General features: G+C 35.0%; 1 protein-coding gene across 3 annotated transcripts; it reads right to left on the bottom strand.

Annotated features, from left to right (window-relative positions):
• Positions 1-6,699: 6,699 nt before the first annotated feature.
• LOC113236836 (UPF0691 protein C9orf116) lies at positions 6,700-13,701 on the bottom strand. Of its 3 annotated transcripts, XR_003310982.1 has the most exons (4): positions 13,275-13,700; positions 12,262-12,348; positions 8,398-8,584; positions 7,901-8,161 (listed from the first exon to the last, which is right to left on the bottom strand). XR_003310982.1 is itself a non-coding variant. In XM_026473034.1 (3 exons), the coding sequence occupies exons 1-3, from the start codon at positions 13,519-13,521 to the stop codon at positions 6,760-6,762; spliced, it is 471 nt and encodes a 156-aa protein (XP_026328819.1). In that variant the 5' UTR covers positions 13,522-13,701; the 3' UTR covers positions 6,700-6,759. The 3 variants fall into 3 exon arrangements, 2 of the variants coding, with proteins under 2 accessions (XP_026328819.1, XP_026328820.1); XM_026473034.1 differs by lacking the exons at positions 7,901-8,161; positions 8,398-8,584 and adding an exon at positions 6,700-6,896 and having other exon boundaries at positions 13,275-13,701; XM_026473035.1 differs by lacking the exons at positions 7,901-8,161; positions 8,398-8,584 and adding an exon at positions 11,682-11,966 and having other exon boundaries at positions 13,275-13,701.
• Positions 13,702-13,791: the final 90 nt, after the last annotated feature.

Below are 13,791 nucleotides of genomic sequence, written 5' to 3'. Positions count from 1 at the left end.
TACTCATAAACTATTAGTAATTTCATTTTTTGTGCTTAATCGAAAGTTCACATTAATAGAGGTTACGCGAGATTTAAGAATTTTGTGACGAAATGCGTTAGTTATGACAAGGATTTATCGTGTTGCAATTGCACGAGTTTGAATTGAACTATAAACACGGATTACTTTAAACTATGGGCTAATTCTGTCTGCGTTACTAATGACAGGGCTAAAAATATATGAATCGTATTATGATTTCACAAGAAAAACAACCATTATTAGTAAACTGGGAGTTTAGAAAACAGGAAGCCAAGCTAAAATTAGATATTCTTACACAAAAAAAAATTTACATAATAAATGAGGTTTTGATAGCAACGAGATTAATTACCTGTCTACAAGGTTGTTGTTCGAAGCAACTGGTGCAAACACCATGTTGATATTGTTGATTTCGTTATATATCCACGTACCATGTCAGTTTACTTATATTGTGAAAGTATTATATGGAATCAGTCTACAGAACTGTTCTTGTTTTAAAGTTTATAATACTCAGTTCAGTACTATGATCCCAGCTGCACCTGTTTTGAAGGGACCACCCCCTCGAACCAAGTGTAAAGCGCATCCGTGTTAACAGAATATTAAGCATAGTTTTAATGTAAAATAACGATAGATTTTTTACAATAAGTTTATTATAAATATGAAATACGAATCAACTGAGCTGCATTGTGATCGAGTCCGTTTGGTACCGCGCCGTACGGGGATATTCCGTTTTAATCTTCTTCTTAGGTGATCATAAGAACAACTTGAATCAACAACTCTCGGTTGAAGAATCGGGTATGATGATTTGGGTGGTAATATAGAACTGATTGGAATTGGAATTGACTACCCGTACGCCCTTGCGGTGCATGTAGAATCTCTATCACTGTCTCGGAGTCCTTTCCACTCGTTGCACCTTCTTATTCTTCAAGTCGCCACTAGTGGTCTCAGTAACTATAACCTTCAAGTTATGCGCATTTTAAAGAACACAAAGCCCTGTAAGATACTTAGAAATATCCTTTAAAAACAATTCGTCGGCTGAATTTGGGAACCTCGTAACGTTTTTGGACGAAATCCCATTTTAACTCCTCAAACGCTATATCGGGTGATTAAAGCTTAAAATATAATTTATAGACCCTTTTTTAGTTATGTAATAATAGTGGAATCTTAAGGTCCCGGGTTCGACTCCCGGGCTAGGAGAAATATTTGTATGGCCTACGTTTATTTCTCTCACGAGTTTGGGTGTAATTTGTGGTTGTCTATGTGTGTGTCAATAGCACCCGTGATTAGTGCGGGGCTATCAGCGTGAGTTTAAAAAATAAAAAATCACAGTCTATGATTTTATATATAATAATTATTTCTAGTAATCTGTTTTTGTGCCTACTCAAAAGTTCAGAGGTTAGGAGGTTTAAGAATTTGGCTGACAAATTCAACTTTGTTACGAGACTGTATCCCATCCCGGCCCAGATGGGTCCAGGCCCATCCTATTGGAATTCTCTTCGGATTTATATCGATTAAATGGAGTTTATAGGCTTTTGCAATTGCCACGTTTGAAATTAAAGTTCACATGGGACTTGTCATGGATAGGCTTGTCGCTTACTATCAGACTTGTTCGACACGTCATCACTCGGTATAATAAAAAAAACTAATAAACGTAATAAAAAAACTATTTTTTTTTTCGGATCTACTTCCCGTATGTCTGTTTATTCCAACGAAACGAGTTGGTTTGTTTGTAACAACAATTTATATGCGATTTAGATTCGAAAACAATGTTTTTAGTTAAAAGTGATTTCTCATTTCCAATATAAATAAACTTCCAAAAGGCAATTAAACTATTTTTCCGGATTTTAAACAAATAAACCCTTCGGGCCCTTTACAGTTCCATTGGTCACGGTTGACTGTGAACCGTGGTTCCACCGTGACTTTTACAGGTCCCGCCTGTAAAGAGCCCGAAACGTTGGTTAGTTTGAAAAACAAATATACCCGATTTAAATCCGGAAAAATAGTTTCATTTCCTATGTGTAACAATCGCGAAAACCTAAGAACTCGATGTAGACTTCCAAAAGTTAAAAATAATGTAGTTACGTAGAGACCACTAAAATATATAAAATGGGGGCTATTTTATTTTACACAGTCACTCTATCGCTCGTGATCAGGAGCGTATAGGATCGCGCGCGGGAAAGCCTGCACGCGCAATCGTGCGCGATTACCTGTTTCAATTTTTTTAAGCTAACGTTCTTTCGCACGCAATTGTTCGTGTTCGTTTTTGTTACAACGGAAAGAGCGTCCGTGTAAAGGCCAATAGCGCAGGATAGACCGCGTGAAACTGGCGCGTGTTGGAGTGCGCGATTGCGCACGTGACTTAAGAGCGCAATCACGCGTCTTTCCCTTTTTTCTTCCAACGTCTTTACAGCGCTTCAATTGCGCACGATTGCTGTATCAAGCGCGATAGAGTGTCTGTGTAATGCCCGCTATTTTGCAGTCTTAAAACGCAGTTAAGTGACAAAATATTTTTTTCAGATATCATAAAAAGGCATAACCCAGTTTTAGAATATGCAATTGTTTAATGATATATCAGCTATGCATCGTTAGGATTAGTTCTGATAAGTCGAACACGCCAACTAATTTTAACTATTTTTAAACGACAATGTTGTGCTCTATCTTTTGCTATTTAAAACGGATATTTCACCATTTGTCACATAGCCGCGTTTTAGTTAGTGGATGGCAGTCTTGGCGACAACGACTTGCAATTAATGTCTAAACACTCGAAAATTTCTAAATTGTAGATATCATTGGTGACAAATAAGGAAGTGTGGCAATAACTAGTATCGAAATGTTGTAAGAATAAATGTGTCTATTATTTTTAACGTCCTCTGAAAGAGTGAGATGCGTTTATTGGTGAATATATTAGTGTATTATGTTAACAGAATGTTAATTTCCACTGTAAGTTTTTTCCATTTCACTGTGTGTGGTCCTACAGTTTTAGACCTAATTGTTGGTTGGGATGTGAGCAATGCTATTGAAGACAATATTGTTAAAAGCAAGTTTTAATCCACATTTTATATAACCCTATTACTAGTTGTATCTCATAGTTTTAAGAATATCTTGTTACTTGTGTACTTGAAATGTATTTATGTTATTTGTGCTTTCAACTTTTTTACAACGTGATATCTATTTAGTTAAAAGACATCTTAAATGTATTTAAAAAAATCACGTAATATAATTATGACTTATATTTACGAGATATAATTATAATTCATGTTATGTGAATTATATATATAATATTTTCACATAATTATGCCTTAAAAAGTTTGGCCGAATACAAGTTGTAAACATCAACAGCATTTTAAACCGATTACTTACATCTTATGTAGTAAAAAGTTAGTTTACGTAAGAGTTAGGGGCGAAAGAATGAAGTCTGATGAGACGTCATATCAAGAAGGTCGATGTTATCCTTTGCGCAAACGCATTAGCTTTCTCCAAAATAAATTTCTAATCTATAAAGACATATTCTTTAGCTGTGCGAAACAAAGTAGATATGTATTTAAAAATATATACCTATGTAGTTGAAAATTTAATCAAGTAATTTTGTTATTCATTCGTATTTAAGTAACGTAATCGTAACACACTTGTTATAGTAGATTTTACAACGAAAATAGCTATACGTGTATATCAGTAAGCCCGTGACCATAATAAGCGGCGGTGATTGAGCGCGCTCCTGGTTACTGTCTCTGTAAACAATGTTATCTGAGCAATGACTAGGCACCAAGTCTGTTAATTTTTAACCGACTTCGCAAAAGGAGGAGGTTCTCAATTCAGCTGTATTTTTATGTGTATGTTATACGATTATCACACTTATCAAATTATGTCGTAACGTTTTATTTATCGTTCAACGACTGTCGCGTCTAGCCTGTTGATGGAAACAGGTTAGACGCGACTATCTGTTGTGACTGTGTCGTGGTCCTTTATTTTATCGTTGAACGACTGTCATGTCTATCTGTTTCCACTAGATCTTGACCACAATTTATCGGTTCACGACAGCCGCCTTGTCGTTTGCACGGCAGAATCGCTTGAAGCTGCGATTATCCGTAGTCACATTTTTGTCGTGACCTTTTGTTTATCGTCGTATAGCTCATCCCATTGACACGACAGTCTGTCGTCGTAACGTCACAAAAGTCGTAAACGACAGCTAAGTTTGTTGTACTACATGTATGTGAACAACTTCATTTAAATCACAGCCACGATACTTTAAACTGCACGACCATCTGTCGTCACGACAAAAAGAGAACGCTCCCTAAATATGTTTGTTTTCTATACAAACTGGATACTTCGGTGCAAAATAGCTGCACTTGTGTTGAATATTTTTTCATGCAGTTAATTATCCCACCTTCCCTCCGCATAAAATTAATAACACAAGCGCAACTACAGTCACAAAGCACCACCAAAAATATACCCGCCACGTGTTTCGCCTCTCCAAGAGGCATCCTTTTGAGCTGCTGAATGCTCGACGCTCGGCCGAAGAATGAGCTCGTTCAGAACGGTTGGTGTATTTACACCCCGCTAACCCCAGTGTTGCTATTGTTGAAACCACGTGGGTTTCAACAATAGCAACACGCGTCGCGGAGTAGCAAATTAATTTACTTCCATTGTTATTTGTGTATTGATTTCGATAATTTTTTTTATGGAATGGTGGTATCTCAATAGTGGTCCCATTTGAAGACAATATTCCACTTCTAAAGATAAGCAAATTAGGGTATGAATCCGGTTTATTGGATTTCACAAATTTTCCATTACCCGATGTCAATAAAACTTGGTAAATGCATGCAACGAACACAGCGAAAGCGAATAAACAAACATGTGAGGTCGTTTTTTTTATAAAAAAAGTTATTATAATACCTTCAAACCACTTGTCATTGTAATTTCACTGTATTGTTGATTATATTGTAATTATGATAATTGTAGTTCTGTTAACATCTAGTTGCAATGGCGGCTGCGTCTCAATAGAGTAAGTGAAATGGTAGTGATGGCTTTCATTCGTTCAATTACTAACGATATCGATGTTGCCTTACTAAAACTACCACGAAAATTACTATGCATATCTTAATCTATTATATTTTATCTTGTTTTATCAGCAATTTAGTCTTCAAATTAAATACATATAATATTAGTATACTATATAGGTACACCATCGTCTCGCCATTGAAGACCAGAATACCAAAAATTATTACAAAAAGCTAGTTCTCTTAACTTTTAGCAGAATAATAATAGTACAAAATCCTGCCATGATTTAAAATTAGCAGACTTGGTGCCCATTTTGCCACTCATCGTAGAACCTTTTCTCTTTTACTTAATCGGGATGTAAGTGTCTACTTGCTAACTACTGAAGGAACTGTAAATCAAGTAATCGTAGATTAACTTTGTATACAAATGCACCAGTAGCTAGTTTTGACACAAAAACTTGTAGAATTCGAACACCGTGTACGTGTCTTCAACCTATATGTCTATAAAATGCGCAATTAGATAAGTATTAACAATATTTAATACCATAACTTTCTATTCAGTTCAATTTTTTATACAATTATGATAGTCAATGAAGAATTTACTTAGGTACATACTGTTTTTATAGAGAATGAAATGGTTTTAATTGAATTTTTTAAATGTTTGAAGATTGTTCTGCGTTTACTTATTAGAATAAGAATATAACATAATTAATATAAACGCTGTTGTTGTTGTTGCTAACAAGTTATACAATGTACTCATATGGAAATGATGGATAGACTTTTCCAAAGTATGTTGCGATAAAAGCTACTTTTATAGGAGTCACCAGACTTATCAACGTGGAATCGGCTTGAGCCGTAAGAAAAAACTTTATATATGCAATACGAGCAAGAAGGCGGCGTTTCGCTTCCGCTAGCACCGCGCCGATGCGAAACACACGTCATTTTTAATGATTATTCCGTGTCTAAGTGTGGTGACACCCTAAAGGCAACCTTTGCACTCCTGTGGGAGTGGTGCTAGGGAAGACTTGGCCAGTGTCAAGAGCCAGTAGTTTATATAGTGACAATCTGTACAGATGAAGAGGCATGGTCTGTCATATACTCATAAATTTAAGTTTCGTTGAATGTGACCTTACGTTAATATACGTTACTTATAAGCAAGCAAATTTGCTTATTATAGAGCTACGAATTTTCCAAAATGAAGCCTTAATTTTGATGTTGTTAATATATCCATACGCGAGGAAATTTAGTTTTTAAATTAAACAATACAAAAAAAATGTTTTTAAAGCGGAACACGAGAAATGGACTATAGCTTTAATGGTCAGTTGCTTTGGATTTTTAAATCACATGCTTATTAATCTACTAATTCCCACACGACGACCATGTCTTTGATCGACCGTAACATTTTAATGGAATTTGAATGCATGTTAATCTATAATATATTATAAAATAATAAATACCTCTTTTGGTAAATACCTAACATTTTGTGCTTGTTTTATTTTCTAAGGCAGTCATCGAATTTAAACTTTTATTATTAAATATATGATTACTAAAATCAACGACAATATAACACCGTTACATTAAATAACACTATAATATTGTTGATTTAAATATTTCTATTAATTTACCTGGCCACAAATGAGCACTCCAACTTCGCATGCTGGTCTTGGTTATTTTAAATATCCTGCCGTATACAAACTATTTATAAATATAATAAACAAAAACATAATTATTTAAAGTACAAAGTCGTTCAGCAATGCGGAGCACGTCCTAGTGAGAGATCCATGCCGGTGTTCAGGCTGTAGTTACGATACATGCCAGCTGCTGCCAAGGCATTGGTGAACCTCTGACCCGCGGGGTAGAACACAGAACACACAGAGTGGATACCTGCAAGGATATTCAAGCATTATTACTACATGTTACTCACGAATACACGCGTGGGTAAAGGGTGCACTTAGCATAGCTTTTCCTTCTCACTGTAATTTTGGCCAATTTTATTAGGAGAAAATTGTATCAAAAGGTACAGTGTGGTTTTTTTAACTTTAGGAGAGTTTTGCCATACGCCTAGATAATTTTTAGTACTAATTGGTACGAAAACAATTTGCCGTGAAAAAGTAAAACTGTAGTATATTCGTTTATAAAGCCAGTGTTTCCCGTTGGCCAGATTGATGGTCAGACTGGTCTGGCCAATGGGATTTTTTTCCCTAATGATTTTTTAAAATATCGTTGTGTACAAAATAGCAGACTTTTGGTCATACAACTATTAAACAGGTTTTATGTGTGTGAGTAGACAGCCACACATATGATCATATGATAAACGAATTTTTAGCGAATCGATTCAAACGCTCGCAAACACTGCGTTGCAACCAAGAAGCTTATTTACTCCACTCGAGTTTACACTTACAATTACAAGTAGTTGCTTCACTTCAAAAACAAATCGAAATTAACAAACAAAACTAAAATTAAAACTACCTCTTATCAAAATGCGCAATACATACGCGCGACTACAGCGCGTCTGCGGCTCGTATAGGCATAGGTAACGCGCGTGTGTCGTCGGCGCGTATAAAATACGCCGTATGCATAGATTCTAAACGTGTGGTCCTCTACGTAAAAGGGCCAATTTATATAAGAATAAATTTATAGAAGGTCATTATATTCGTCTATTCCACTAACTTCAACTATAAGTTCAGTCAGTTGAAATAATCGGACACAAATATTCCAATTAGTTCAACTAGGTACAACTTTTCAAAAAGTTGAAATTATTGGACGAAATTCATCCTGTTAGTTCAACTGCAAATAATTTCCTAACCGATCGATGCTACGAAACGTTTTATTTCTACGTACATAATATATACCTACGTACATAATAAAAGAAAACAGTTAGCAACAATAAGCTCGTCTTTATTCAAAAGAAATAACAAATTACCATCAAACGGTCGTTAACGCCAGATGACTTGGCAACCTAATAAAACACATAAACTCTTAATTGCAGTAACCAAATAGATACAAAAATTTAAAAAACCAACAAATAACACTATAACTTATCATGAAGCAAGTGATGAAGACTACAGATTTACAATGTAATTGATGAAGTTGCGCAGGTACCTTTAAATCAAAAGTCTAACACAACTTCATTAATTTATAGTTATAACCATTGACTTACAAATAAATGGACGACGGGTCTAATACAAAAACCACGAAAAAAATGTCCCAAGTCAACCTATTCGAAATTTAAATTGTAATATCATCGCAGTATCGCGCTGTCAGTAGAACAAATGAAGACTAAAGCGGAGTGTCGCGCTCTGTATACGATTTTAGCGCCTTACAAGTGCGGACACTTTTTAGCGCGGACCCGACGTCCATATAATTGTAAGTCAATGGTTATAACTGATAATTTTATCGGAAAACCAAAATAAATGCAGCATTTTTCCAAACGCGCTCTTCTACAATATTTTTCAATCAGGATTGATCCATGCCGGTGTTGAGGCTGTAATTGCGATACATCCCAGCGGCGGCCAAGTGGTTGGTGAACTTCTGGCCCGCAGGAAAAAACACAGACGGCACCGTGTGTATACCTGTATGAAACGTTCTTTGTAGTACAATAAATTTTGCATAACTGAGAAATGAACTAGATACAGTACAAGCTTTTCAGAAACAGACGCTGCCTGTGAAGGTATATCTATAAATCCAGAATATTATTGAATTGATTGTTGGTTAGGTACCAGTATGGACAGTTTATTTACCAACGGCTCCAAATTTACTTGGGAGTAAAGTTTCAAGAATCACATGGGCTATAAAGGCTTTTAAGAATGAAAAATATACTATGAGTAAAAATTTCTTTCGAAAGGGACCGGTAAGCCACTAACAAAGGTGTACATTTAGAGATAGTAGTGAAACATTGATAATGACATAGTGACAGAGACCAATTGGAAGCATTTGAAGAGTCCAGAGAAAGAATGATCAAAGTCACTTGAGGAAAACTTTACGAAAAAATAATGTTTAATTTAGAAAACTGTTCAATGTTGGTGAAAAAGATAAGCAAAAATGCCACCTGAAACAAAGTGAACGTTGACATAATGTGTGTAACCCTATGTAATCCATTTTACCAAAAACACCCCTTATAAATCTTTTTCAACTTTTATATTATTTAGTCACAAGCATTTTATGCCTAAAACTCAAAGTTAATTTTTCAGGATAGACCTTACTAGCCTTTTCCTGAATTAGGCAAAATGCGCTTTGCGTATAACGAATTAGATGACGGTATTAACTCAAAACATATTTTTAAGTGCCTTTGATCGTTCTTTCTAGAGATGAAACGGATAATGATTAGGCCGGATACCGGATATTCGGCCGCCGGATATTGAACTCACAGCGGGCATCGCCGTGATTGATTTGATTTGACGATTTGAGTTGTTGTGATGACTTGGGTTTTGTTAAAACGATAAATTTATTCGATAATATAAACAAATACACAACAGAAAATGTCAACAGTAAAAAATGGCCAATTTAGCAACATTTTAATACCAGTGCTGTTTATTTGTTGTACAGAATGAAAATTCCTTATGGTGGAGAAGGAAAAAAAGCAACCGACTTTTACCACTTAATGCAGAAATACTGGTCTTCATCCACCATAATTTAATTTTATCTTTAATATTATCTAACTTTATATTCGTTACAGTTACCTAAAAGTAACGAACAGATTGTCAACAATCGTGTAGTTGCTATTTATTTATCATATTACTATCTCTTTAATCAATAAATCAATTTCTTTGGTGTACTGACTGTGAATTATCTCTCGTTCTTTCCCTAGACTCTTCATTTGAAATGTGATGCTGGAGAACAATGGATGTCATATTTGGACGAAAAGAAAAACTACAGGCATATCTCTTAACTGAGTCGGTTCCTAAGGTAGCTGGGCGGTGCGGGAAGAGTGACCGTTTCGTAACAGTTATATTGCGTTGCATACGGGATAATTTCAACAAGATTTTTCAGACGATATTCAATAACAAGTTGATTGAAAAAAGTGCCTATCAAGTTAGTCAATTGTTGTTATACGAAACGATAATAAACTAACTAAGTATTTCACTGATAATTTAAATGAATAGACAGTGACTATTTGGCACTTTTTTCAAAATCTTATCGTTACAGAGATGGTTAGATAATATATTCCATTTGTGCAGAGCAGCAGCGCTTGCTATTTGCATTATAAGCCGTAACGTCTATTTGTATTTTAAACGTAGTAAACTGTTTACAAGAGTTAAGTACTAAATGTAGTTTCCTTAGCATGTTTGATTATATAATTGACACATCATCTTTGGATTTGTCACTCTCCCCAAATAATGCACTTATTATGTTACTCGTGTAAACAGGAATCAAGTACGCTTCGCGTAAAAAAGTACAAACAAAAGAAAATACCCCAAAAAGAATTGTACATACCTTATGATCAAACTGAAAGTGAAAAGAAAGACGTACAGTACAAATAATCTCTCGGCAATTTTCGGATTTTCGAATGCATCATACGATACCAAATTCCGAATACAAATTTCCAAGTCTAGTAATTATTTTCGTCACTACTAAAAACTTCGTTATTTTATTTTGATTTCCACGTGAATTAGTTAAGCTATAAAACGATTTCCCTTTTTATAATAATATTTGTTCCTTAACAACCTTCTTTTTTTCTTTTTTTTTTATAAACTAAGCGACGGGGCGAACAAGTCGTGCACCTGATGGTAAGTAATGGAACTCCCTTCCGGCACATGTCTTCCCTCCCTCTTATGATATGGGGTCCTTCAAACGAGGCGTGAAGAGGCATATTGTAGGCAGGCAGGGTGGAGGCGGCTAGTGCAGTGAGGATTCCATCGCTGCACTAGGTTCCTTCGCGTTTGGATACCACTTTCCACTTAACATCAGGTGGAGTGGAGTCATTTGCCTGTCAGGTATAAAAAAAAAAAAAAAAAAAAAAGCAATGCTTATCCTTTACAGTTGCATTGCCACTCAGAGCACTGCCACTGTGTCCGTCACCCTGAGACATAGCAGTAGAGCTCCTTGTGAAAGAGTTCGTCCACGGAAGTACTGCCACCTTAACTATTTCTGCCACCAAGTAGTAATGTGAACATTACTGCGGTCCAATTTCGAAGGGAAGGGTGCTGGTGAAATTACAGGCACATGGGACTTGTCAACTTATGTCTCAGGGTGTCGGGCGCAGTGGCAGTGCCCCTTAGATTTTTGCGATTTAAAGCTCTGAGTGACACTGCAATTGCTAGGAACAGGCGTGTCGCTTACCACCAGATACACGACTTGTTCGTCCCGTCACTTACAATTATAAAAAAAATAAGTTGACAATTCCTATGTGCCTGTAATTTCACCATTTAAATATTAAGTTTAGTTATTTATAAGTAGTATTTATACTACTTCCAAATAGTAGATTGTGTCCGGTCTGCAGCAAATGCGAAGAGCACCTGATATAAATCCGACGATAATCAAAACACGAAAATTGCCGAGAGATATTAAAAGAATAGTTGTACTATACATTTGTAAAAGGACAAATTAATTGTTATTTAATACACAATTGAAACACATGCATGGTTATACTGTGGTTTATTGGCTCTGAAACATACAAATAAAGTCACTCCGTTAGTAGGAGGTTATGTGTGATGATTAAATAAAGAAAAAATCAAGGCACGTAACTAACACAAACTTAAATTTCTAACAAAAACATTCTTAAGTATCTAAAATTATTACTTAATAATTAAAGTCAAAGAAACTTTTTAAGCTTATAAATAGGGTATACTTTTGCACTTTTTAGTGAATTTAATTATACCTACTTTATCTTTTTTTTATAATTTGGCGTGCCGGCATGGGCGGCGTTCAAAGCGTAGTTCCTATACATGCCAAATTGAAACAACATTTGAATTTCGTTATTCTGCGGATAGAATACTGACGGAACAGAATGGTATCCTAAAAGCGAAAACAACACACAATAAATAAATAAATAATCTCGTACAATGTACAATAATATTGTCTCCTGTAGTGTATTTACTCGAAAAATGAGAAATTGCACTATAGCTGCACTGTATTCTAATTCAGTTTAATAAAATTCATATATACAAAATAATTCATTTTAACACCATTTTTGTATGGTTTTAAAAGTTTCATATGTGAAAAAATGGTGCAGGCCTCTTTCAGTGTTATGTAGAGGTATTCAAATGTAACGTAAAATTTAAAGAATGTAAATATTCAATAGATTTCTTACCTGGTGGATACCATCCGTATTCGCTGGATGAAGTTCTATAGAACGGATGTTGATAATTAGTTTGACATCCGTACCCGTTAAACCAATCTATAACATCACAATACGATCAATCTAACAACTTCCTTATAATCATATCAGTTATTAAAGAAATCTTCTAAAATTACAATAGATGATTTAAGAAAATACGGTGCTGTATATCTCGATCTCCCTTGGAGGTACTTAGCATTTCATGTAGATTGTTAACAAAGCGGGTAGTTTACCCGCATGGTTTTAAAATTATACGATCAATGAACTCTACGTTGTTAAGTTCATTGCTTAAGTCCTATTATTAAGTCCTATTCTATTTTAATTTCTGATATTGAGGGCATAAGCTTTTATTGTGAACTCATAAAAAGGATAATAGGATAAAACTTTTTTCGGGGAATTCATTCTAACTCTTCTGTTTCTTATAACCGTTTCAATTTCTGGATATCGTTTTTTGTAATATTTTTTTAAATTATTATAATTTATTTCGTATCTCATTAAATGTCTAACTAAACTTCCAGAACTTCAACAAACTCAATTTACAGCAAAATGGAGATTTAAAAAATTCAACAGAACTTATAAATATAAGACGGCGTTGAGAAAAAGCAATATGCCTGTGATATAAGAAAATAGAATATTCGTTCTTAGTTCTCTTGTAGCTCTATTTACTTTCTGCGAAATAATTCTTCCTAGAGTTACTTTAAAACCTGTAGGTTTTGTTGTCATTAATATTGCGGCTATAAATGGAGACTTAAGCTAAGAGTTATAAAAGTATTAACTCTACTCATCAAATATGGCAAAGTTATCATAAATATTTACTAAATGACTCGACCTTAACACTACCTTACGAAAGTCGATTGTTTGTTCCACGGTTGTTTCATTTCGCTTTATAAATGTCAGCCTTAATATAGACAAAAGCGATGTGAAATGGAGGGTAAACAGTACGTGAGATACATATGAAATTTTCAGGATCAAAAGTAAAATCTTACGTGGATGTTCAAATCTCTTAGGCAGGTCGCAAGTGGCGTAAATATCTGAAGTCTTCAAAGGTGGTTTCTGGATCTCCGCTCGGAGGCAATCCTTGTTCGTACAATATGCGGAGCAGTAACCAGCACATTTCTTCGTGGCAGGAAGATCATCATGTGCTTCTTTCGCCTCTTTATCTTTCTCTCGTTGTTCATCAAGGTTTTCATCAAATGCTGACTTTAACAAATTGTGGCAAACAGGTTCATTCATCGTTCAATGAAGCACTCGAAAAAATGCAAAATCAAAGGAAAAAATATAAGAAACGGGCGTGAAACGCGTGACACCACCAAGTTCGCAGTCACGTTTGACGTCTCCTTGACAACGTGATTTTTATTTCGTTTCGATCAAAGAGGCTTATTACATTGTTCCTTGTTACAAAGGCTTCAAGTCGGCATGATGTGGTTGTAATCGTACTAACATATTTTTGTTTGATCGAAGTTCTAAAAGCAATTCTCATTTTATAATAAAATATAAATATAA

Source organism: Hyposmocoma kahamanoa, unplaced genomic scaffold (assembly GCF_003589595.1).
Source record: "Hyposmocoma kahamanoa isolate Upper Pololo Valley unplaced genomic scaffold, ASM358959v1 92, whole genome shotgun sequence".
Lineage (NCBI taxonomy): Eukaryota > Metazoa > Arthropoda > Insecta > Lepidoptera > Cosmopterigidae > Hyposmocoma > Hyposmocoma kahamanoa.
The sequence above is the reverse complement of the archived record's forward strand: the minus strand, read 5'-3'. Positions and strand labels throughout refer to the sequence as shown.